The sequence below is a fragment of the Etheostoma spectabile genome, chromosome 14 (genome assembly GCF_008692095.1).
Source record: "Etheostoma spectabile isolate EspeVRDwgs_2016 chromosome 14, UIUC_Espe_1.0, whole genome shotgun sequence".
Lineage (NCBI taxonomy): Eukaryota > Metazoa > Chordata > Actinopteri > Perciformes > Percidae > Etheostoma > Etheostoma spectabile.
The window spans coordinates 19,325,780-19,335,804 of NC_045746.1; the positions used below are offsets into that span (position 1 = coordinate 19,325,780).

At 43.0% G+C, this 10,025-nt stretch overlaps 1 protein-coding gene across 1 annotated transcript in view; it reads left to right on the top strand.

The window, feature by feature from the left end:
• macf1a (microtubule actin crosslinking factor 1a) overlaps positions 1-10,025 on the top strand; it is a 213,792-nt gene that overhangs the window by 162,234 nt on the left and 41,533 nt on the right. The window contains 8 exon segments of the mRNA XM_032536093.1: positions 367-566; positions 1,021-1,248; positions 1,340-1,616; positions 1,950-2,548; positions 3,098-3,286; positions 3,393-3,599; positions 5,090-5,407; positions 5,950-6,132. Of these exon segments, the coding sequence (XP_032391984.1) occupies positions 367-566; positions 1,021-1,248; positions 1,340-1,616; positions 1,950-2,548; positions 3,098-3,286; positions 3,393-3,599; positions 5,090-5,407; positions 5,950-6,132 (2,201 nt within the window).

The following is a 10,025-nucleotide window of genomic DNA, read 5'->3' on the forward strand; positions in this document are numbered from 1 at the left end:
ACACACACACACACACACACACACACGCAGATGGATGCCCAGAGCATGAGTCAGAGAGGGAGAAAGAGACAAGAGAAGGGAGAGGAGGAACAGAGGAAGACAAATGTCTAATTGTTATATCAGTTTTCTTCCCATTAAATCACGTTTCATCACCATTATTGATATAATATCTGATTAGCCTCATTTTTACACTGTACAGTAGGACATTAATGTAATGTTAACACCTTTATAAGAAAAGCAAGGAAACAAGACAGAAGATGTGTAACAATGAATATGCTTTATGACAACCTGCAACCCAAAATATGTACACACATTCATCAACATTTTTGCATAACCCTCTCCTGCCTTGATTGGTTATTTCCCCAGACTCCCGCTGGCAGATGGCCAATCAGACTGCAACCCAGCGGCAGACTGAGTTGGAGACGTGTGCCGATAGGCTGGGCAGCTTTGCTTCAGCAGCCAGTCAGCTGGGCCCGTGGCTGAGAGAGAAGGAGCTGATGATGAGTGTGCTGGGACCGTTGAGCATCGACCCCAACATGCTCAACACACAGAAACAACAAGCACAGGTACTTTGTGTGATAAAAGACAGAATCACAGAGATAATACCAAAAAGGCACATGTGTACATGCACACAACGTGGTAATCTTGATAGAAAATACAACATGAGGAGAAAAGCATCAAAGAAACCCCCAGAATGTTGAGAACAGCTGATACTGTATGTGTTAATAATGTTGTGCACTTAAATACAGTGTATACTCATTTAATTCATGTATTAGATTGGATGTCTCTTATTTTGACACTAAAATCCAATTAAATCATGAAGACACACAGGTAATGAACATAATAACCTAATTTAAAAGATTTGTTAGACTTGGCATTTTTAAGACATTCATGGTTCTTTCATTCATTCAAGTTCTTTTTTTATTTGCTAATGAGATTCTGTTTTTCACGAAAACTGATATTTGATTTCCTGATCACATCACTGAATATTTGGCTATCAACCTCTTCTCTTTCCTCAAGTTCATGCTTCGCGAGTTTGAGACCAGACGACCGCAGTTTGACCAGCTGACTCAGTCCGCTGAGGGAATCCTCTCCCAGACTGGTGACTCTGCTCAGGACCCCAAGGACCTGGAGGAGGTGCGGTCTGAGCTGGGCTCCATCACCCAGCAGTGGGAGGACCTAACAAACCGACTGACTCAGAGGTCAGACCACATAGACCAGGCCCAAGGAACCAGCCAGCGGTACCAGGTAGGTCTAGACAAATTGGTTGTATGGTTCCTTATTACACGGTCACCATGACGGTATCCCTTTCTAACCCTCCTCCCCCTCTCCTGCCCAGACCTTGCTCAGAGAGCTCTCCTCTAGTGTTTCTGCTCTGGGCGAGAGGTTGGATGGCCAGGCCTCGCTGAGCGCCCAGCCCGAAGCGCTGAAACGTCGCCTGCAGGAAACCGGAGAGATCCGCTCAGAGCTGGAAAGACGGCGGACTGAGCTAGCCGAGGCTGAGTTACTCTGCAACGAGCTGAGCGCCATCGTGGCCGAACCTTACCTGAAGGAAGAGCTGAGTAAACGACTGGAGAGTGTCAGCGGGCCGCTGAAGAATTTAGAGGAGCGCGCAGGTTTGTGGAGTTTATGTGATATAGTAAGTGTGCTTTTAGTGCGTCTTAATATGTCCCGATAATCTGTATGTGTTTTGGTATGTTTAGGCTTGACTTGTGTGCAGATAGTGTGATTTCTTTCTACAGAGATAATGGTCCACTTTGATGAAGTCATTAGCATTGTTTTGATGTAGTCAAACAATATTCCCTTTTTAAACTTAATCCCTCTTTAGCTGTAATGGGAATATTGTTTTGATTACAAGAAACACTACTGACAAATCCACTTTTTGTTCTGTTTAAAATAGTTTTCCAGTGTTTATGTTTTGTGATCCCTCTTGCTTTTCTTTCCTCCAGCCGACGGTCTGTCTCAGCTCCAGGCCGCCCTGTCGTCCACCCAGCAGTTCCAGCAAATGTTTGAGGAGCTGCGTTCCTGGCTCGACAAGCAGGCAGATCCCAGAGAATCCACCACTGACCCTCTGCCCTGTCAGCCAGAGGCCATCCGCTCCCTGCTGGCACAGACCGATGATCTCCAGCGTGGGATCGCCAGTCAGCGGGGCTCCTACGAGCTGCTCCAAGCTGAGGGAGCGTCACTGCTCGCCACCCTCCCCGCTGGCGGAGACGAACGCTCTGTCCTACAGTCTCGCCTGGCCACCTTGAAGCAGGACTGGCAGGGGCTGAACCAGAAGATCGCAGACAGAGAGAGCAGACTCAAGACCACGCTGAGCAAAGCAGAAACCTACCAGCAGCACAAGGCCGAGCTTGTACCGTGGTTAACAGAGTGTGACGAGAAAGCCGCAGAAATCCAGCCGTCGCTGGACTCTTCGGCCCTGGACGAAGCCTTGCAGAAGGCTCGAGGTCTATCACTGGACCTCGAAAGACGACAACCTCTTTTTGAGGCTTTCAATACTGCAGCAGATCAGCTGCTAGAACAATGCTGCATCGGGGAGGAAGAGGTACATAGTTCACAAGACTTTGATTTATACTCTCAAGTGTGTTGTATTTCAGGTAATGCATCATCTGCTCTTTTGTCTTCATATGCTTTATAGCTTGTTTATTATGCTTTGAGAATTTAAGTGTTTTTTCTTAGCAAATTAGTATTGTATGTGTTTTAAAAGTTAAAAAAAGAAAGAAAATAAAGTATAACTTTTTTATGTTAAAAAACGTCCATTACATTCAAACCATTGCCACATGAGTTGATACGAAGCTAATTAAGACTATCAGCTCCACAAAACTGTCTCTGTATTTCTCAGTATGGCTGTGTTCAGAAGATTGTAAATTTTGCGGGCAGAAAATTGAGGGGAAATTATGCCCAATCCTCCTTGTCCTCCTTGGTTAAGCAACTGCCTGAAGCAGGGGTGGTGTGTTGTCACAGAAGACTTGTGTCATGTGGATGTGCCAACAGTTTTGTTAGGGTTCGTCATGGTGGAGACAGAAACTACATACTATAGCTTTAAGTAAATAAAGAAGAATTAATAACGTATTGTATGCCTATTTTCTTGTAGGTACGAGATGAGAAGGCCCAGCTGAACCGCAGGGTGGACGGACTGAGCGAGAGGCTCCACAGCCGCACCTCCCAGCTGGAGGAGCTGGCTGGCCGCCTCAAGGAGTTTGAAGAGGGCAGACAGGCTGCAGAGAGGAGGCTGGAGGCTGCCAAGCACCAGATTGAAGTCCAGGAGGCCCTGGGACCACAGGTACTAAAAAACATTGTTCGTTGTCCTCATGTCACTTTTGCTGTTCTTTAAAAAGTGCAAAATCATAAAGACCAAATTTATCCATGTTTACTTCTCCCCCATTCAGGCGTGCAGTGCAAAGAGCCTGGAGCGTCTGAGAAGTCAGCAGGAGAGTCTAAGGTCCCTGAAGCCTCAGGTGGTCTACCTCAGAGACCTGGCCCAGGGCCTGGTTCAGGACGCCCCCCAGACACTGGGAGGCAGCACTGAGGGCACACTGAGACTTCAGGAGCAGGCCAAGGAAACAGAGAAAGAGTACAATGACGTAACCGACAAGGTGAGGAGCAAAGTCACTGTCAGGAAAACGGAACAAAAGTTGAAATGTGATTCATGACAATCGATTATGCTTCACATGTCCTCTCTTGACAGTAACCATTATGTTAGGGCACATGTTCTTGTTTTGATTTTACCAGATGTTCCCTATAATATCTGACACAGTGCACTGATGAGATTCAGGGGAATCTTAGTGTCAGCACTCAACGCTTGACTTAACTTTCTTTCATACTGTAGCTGATTTTTTTCTTCCTCCTCCCATAACTGATCACAGATTTCCATTGAAATAAAGTGAATGTCTAAAGTACAACCTGGCCCATATATTAAAGCAGTGCAGTGAGTCCTCCGCCAGCAGGTAGCTGTGGAAAAACAGCAGAACATGAGAATAAAAAAAAAGGAATCATAAGTTATGAATTAATGTAACCTCTACAAATGATGCCTTCTAGAGTGAAAATAGGTTTTACCATTTATACCGTGTGTGTGTGTGTGTGTGTGTGTGTGCTGAATGTGTGTGCTGAATGTGTTTGTGAGTGCTTAGCAGACAAGTGTCAGTGAGCTGAGAGAGAGCAGAACAACCTTAGCTGTCAGAAGAGTTTGGCTATTTGAGTTACAGTCGTCATATATGGTCATTGTGGACATTTAACACTTCATCATAGTTTGAAATGTAAACCAGAGCTGCAAGAATTCAGCACTCACGGTATTGCATCTCTTTTCTGCAATCCATTTTCTGTCTCCAAATATTCCATGTATGGTTACAGCTATCACAAGGATGCTCAACTGTATAAGAAACCACTGAACGTAAAAGTACTCTTCTATGAATTGAGAAGTTGTATTTCTTTTTTAAAATATATTTATGTGATGTCATTATTGTTTAAAAAAAAAATAATAATAATAATGCTAAAGAATTGCAGCAAAGATGATGCCGATCAGCTCTTAGATAATGCTTCTATTCTCTCTTTCTTGCACCTACACAGACATAATCTATTTTTACTTGCCGTTGTGTGGCATCATCTTCTAGTTTAGTTACACATTATTCTGTTCCAGTAAAGTATTACCACACAGGCTCATTTAGTTTGATCAGGTGATTTTTCTTTATCACAGTAATATCATTGCTATGCTTCCTATATTCATAGTCAGTTTCTGATTTTGTTATAATTTTGTGACTAATTGCAACTGTACTCCAAAAATGGTCCTGAAAACGTTGTCTGGAAAGTGAACTTGATTGTTCATGATTTTGGATTTGATACTTTGTTTTAAAGAAAATATCTTTATCCAACTTATTACCTTTTTCATCTTAGCTTTTTAGCTTTATTTTTTTCTGATTGGGTCTGACACCTTGAATAAAAATTATCCATTGCCGGAAATATAGTGAGTAAAAAGACAATCTTTCAGCTGGAAGACGCCTCATTTTTAATTTTTTAAAACACTTCATGATGAAATACAGATTTGACTGGGCTTCTCATCCACTTCTCTACATCTTTTTTCCCCCATCAGATCGAGCAGTGCTGCTCCTCCCTGGAGTCCCGGTTGCAGGGCGTCGGCGAGGTCCAGTCTCATGTGCGGGATGTCTTCTCGCGCATTGCCGACCTTGATGATGAACTGGACTCCCTCAGTCCCGTCGGACGTGATGCAGACTCCCTGGCCTCTCAGGCCGAAGCACTAAAGGGCTACTTGTCCCGTCTGGCCAACCTCAGGACGGAGCTGGAGGGCCAAACGTCGGAGTGTACCACCATGCTGAGGCGAGAAGGCTCCTCCCCTGACCTCCTGGCTCTCAGGAGGGAGACGGAGGCTCTGAGCCGCCAGGCCGGCAAGGTGAGGGAGAAGGAAGATGATGGTGGTGTTGATGGCATTGTTTAGGGCAGTTATTGACTCACTCTATGCAATGTAACCGTTAATATAGTTTCATCCAGTTACAAGTCTTAGATTCGAATAAGTATTTTGTTCTAGGTCCTAAATCATTTTAAACAGGTCCTAAATTTCTCTACGCCCATGTAGTTCTTTCTTTTGCTAGTCCAAATATAGTTGGCTGTATATGTGCAGATCATTATTACTCCTTTTCAATTTTGTATATATTTTTTTTAACTTTGTAATTTTGTGACAACACTTGTGGTATTAAAAAGCCTTAAATTTGACTTGTTGAAACCTGCAGAAACTCTGTTTATTGTCCCGAAGGAAATTTGTTTGAGTCCTTTACTGTAATTGATAAAATAGATTAAAGACAGGAAAGGGGCGAGAGAAGAGGGACAACATGCACCTTCCAGGGGCTCAGTCTACATGGTGGCGCACACTACTGGGTGAGCTAGAGGTCGCCCTGCAGTTAAGATTCCTTTATTTTTTGTATCCCTTTACTCCAGCTGAGCGAGCGTGGCCAGGCCAGGTTGGACCAGATCGAAGATGCTGCCGAGAGGGTTCGGGAGTTCTACAGGCTGGTTGGCGAGCTGCAAGGCCTGCTGGGAAGGGCCGAAGACGGGCTGAACGCACAGGGCATGGTCGGCACAGAGGTGGAGATGATCAAACAGCAGCTGCAGGAGTTTAAGGTAGGGTTGATTTCTTCTTGCTGGTTATCTGCACGGATGTGACGTGTATACATATTAGTGTGCGACCTGGCAGTGTGTGTGTGGCACTGTATGTGTTGAGGATGGTTGGAGAATCTGATGGAACTCTGATTTGCAGTCCAGTCGTTTCAAGTTTGTTTTTTCTTTGGCATGTACTGCAGTACTTATTTTAGTAGTGTGTATGAGTACACATGTATTTGTCATTGGCTTAGGCAGTAATCTGCCTCATTGTGTGGGTAGAAACTTGAGAGAATCTAGCTGAATTCAGGGTGAAAAGTTTGTACGGGTTTGTGTTCAGTCTCTTCCTTTCCCATGATGCCACTGAAACTAATTTGCACAGATAAACAGAAAAACTTCAGCGTAATGAGCTTAGGTTAAGGGCACAGCACCGTGTGTGTCATCAATAGTGACATTCAATATGTGTATATCAATATGTGGATGCATGTATATCTATACCCATCCTTTCCTCTTGCTCATACCTCTAGAGACCATGAGGTGGGGAGTGCGTGCGTGCGTGTGTGCGTACATGCATTCCCATGGTGTGTCAGGAGTTATTAGTTGAGTCATACGTCTTTGAAATGCCTGACACACTGCTGGATCACGCAGCTTTTTTTCTTTAAAGGATAATTTTGATGCTCTTTCAATGTTTGTTTTTTAGCATTTCCCACATACTCTCTGTATTTCTCTCTTGCTCTCTTTCTCTCTTGCTCTCTTTCTCTCTCTCTCTCTCTCTCTCTCTCTCTCTCTCTCTCTCTCTCGCTCTCGCTCTCTTTCTCTCTCTCATACACACACACACTCTTCATGATGTTCAAGCACCACCTTTGTTGACTTTTGAACTTGTTTGCCTAGTCATTGTGGGGATGGATGCTAATCTTTTTTTTCCTCCCTTCTCGTGTGGTTTACAACACCTGGTACTCTATTAGTATGTGCAATGTCTGTACCTCTCTGTCGTTTAAACCTCAAGCATTTGGAGATTATTGTTTTCCGATACGAGATGGTATTTAAGGACACAGTCCCCAGGAAAGAAAAGTGGAAGTCTGCTACAGTTTTCAGTACACAGAAAGTACTTTTTTAAATGATTACTTAAAATGAAAGATAAACAATGACATGACGAGGGATTGCTCGTCATCATAGACAAACGCACGTTGACTTTATTAATAGAAAATTGGCATTTATCAAAATGTGCTTCTGACCAATAAAACTACTCAAACATGTGACAAAGTATGAATCATCCTGCATTAGAAATTTGCAGATTGTTACATTAACAATTAGTAAGAGGATACAAATGAGATTTTTTTTGAAAATGGAGTAAAGAAAATGAGGGGTTATATCAAAGAAGCAACACTTTCAACACCATAACTATGTACACTAAGGCTGCAACTAACAACTGTTTGGTTATGGCTTGATCCGTCAGTACTTTTTCACTTAATTAATCATTTAGTCTTGGCAGAGAATAGTGAAAATTCCTAATGTTACATATTCAAATATTTTTCCACATTAATTAAAATTTGTAAATGATGTTTATCTTTGTACACATATGGATGTATTCTGAGCAAGAAATGAAGGTGAAAAAGAGCAGGCTTCACATACATGAATTCATTATAGTTATTTCCTTTGTATGATATTTTAATAATAAGACCTAAATGACTGTAGTTTGTTTCTGCATTTAAAGAGAAATTTCTCTTTACCGTCTAGAAGTGCGTCCTAACTGACCTCAAGCTTCACTGACACCTCCACTGTATTTAATTGCGTTACTCCACTTTTTACTTTATGGGTAAAGATTTCTTTCAGTTTGACTACTGTCATTAAACAGCACATTTTTCTTGCTATGATGTAATATCCTGTCCACTTTAGAAAACTATGCAAGTATGTGAGAGCCCAGGGGAAGTATGCACAACCAACACAATGATCGATGATTCATGTGATTTGAGCACTAATCATTTTCATGCATTTGAAAAATGTAGTAGGATTCCTGCTCGTTCTCTGGGGAGTTATCGGCTCCACTTTTGTTAAAACGTGTGGGTGGATCAAGGAAATTCTTTTTTTTTCTGATTTTCAGAGACATTTTTTTCTCCCATGTCTCTTCATCCTCGATGCTGCTTTTAATTTCTTCATTCTTCACTTGATTTCTTCAGATATTTAGTAAAACGTCTTCATTATCCTCACATCCCTCTCTTGACATACTAAACCTTTCTGCGTCTGCTCGTTTCTTTTTCATCCCCTTTGCCGGTTTCTGGGTCTCTCTCTCTCTCTCTCTCTCTCTCTCTCTCTCTCTCTCTCTCTCTCTCTCTCTCTCTCTCTCTCCCCCTCGTCGCCCGTCTTTTAATGAGAGCAAGCCGAGTAAATATGTGGCAGAGAACAAACAGACAGCAGGGATAAAGAGGTGCTGAGAGAAGGAGAGACGGATGAGAGAGAGGGAGGGAGGGAGAAAGAGATTCAGAGAAAGAGGGAGCTATAAAGAGCTAAATAGGCTACACTTGAAAAAGAGAGCCAGATCAAACGAAGACTGTGAAGCTGTTACATGTATTTTGCTTGTTGAACAGTTAATCATGAGTCCTGTAGGTTTACAGGTGCACCAACAATGTGCACTGATTACAATTTTCCTTTATTAAAGCTGTGAACTGGGAGCTCACAGGTGTAGGCAGATGGGTGGCAGACTGGGTACAAAAGTAATCGCAAGGGCAGAATGTATAATAGCTACTGTCTGCGGGGTATGTAGAGCATGGAGAAATGGTCTGTCACTCTATCTGGGGGCAGAGGGGTATTTATAGGAGTAAAATGAAGGGAGGATAGCAGGGGGGATATTGTTGAGAAAGGGCAGAAAATAAGAGTCAGAGAGAAAGACAGCAGATCGTCATGGAGAGCAGGATCACAAGGCAGGCTTACAGATGCACTGAGACAGATAAGGAAATATTGGGATGAAGGGGATACATTGAGTGCTTCTGTCGTCTATCTGGCCTTTTTTTTTAATTTATTCAATTTGTATGTTCTCTGTATTGTAGTTCCAGTATATATTGCCTCTCTCCTAGAGAGAGGGACGGATGGAAAATAGATGTGAATATGTCTTACGTCCACTCTTTGAAGCCCACCCCGTCTTGCTTTGTTTCCACCTCCCTCTGCCTTCTATCCCTCTCAGTCTTTCTCTGTAACCGATCCAGCTCGGCTTATTTCAAACCTAAACATGTCTGTCTGGCTCCAAAACAGACCAGGCCACCCCTCTCCTCATCCTCCCTCCCCTCCCCCACCAGACCCCATTTCCAATCCAGAGGGGTGATGTCATGCCAATGCTTAGAAAGACGAGGGCGCTTAGGACGGGGTGTGTGTGTGTGTGTCTGCGTGCGTGCGTGTGTGTGTGTGTGGGGAAGGTAGCTGTGGGATAAAGGGTCATGGGAGTGGGAGGAGATGTCAGATTATTGTTTAAACTTTCCAACAGTGATCTCACATAGAGTTACTGGGTCGATAAGATGGAGCGAGAGTGAAAGAGCCAATTAAATTAAATTTCAATGTGTATACAGTACTGTGCAAAGGTTTTTAGAAAGGTATGAAAAAAATGCCGTATATAAGAATGCTTTCAAAAATGAAAGTGTCAATAGTTTAATTTTCATCAATTAACAAAATGCAGTGAATGAACAGAAGAGGAATCTAAATCAAATCATTATTTGGTGTGACCACCCTTTGCCTTCAAGACAGCATCAGTTCTTCTAGGTACACCCGCACCCAGTTTTTGAAGGAAATCTGCTAGGTTGTTCCAAACATCTTGGAGATCTAACCACAGGTCTGTGGATGTAGGCTTCCTCAAATCCTTCTGTCTCTTCATGTATTCCCATACACACTCAATGATGTTGAGATCAGGGCTCTGTGGGGGCCATGCCATC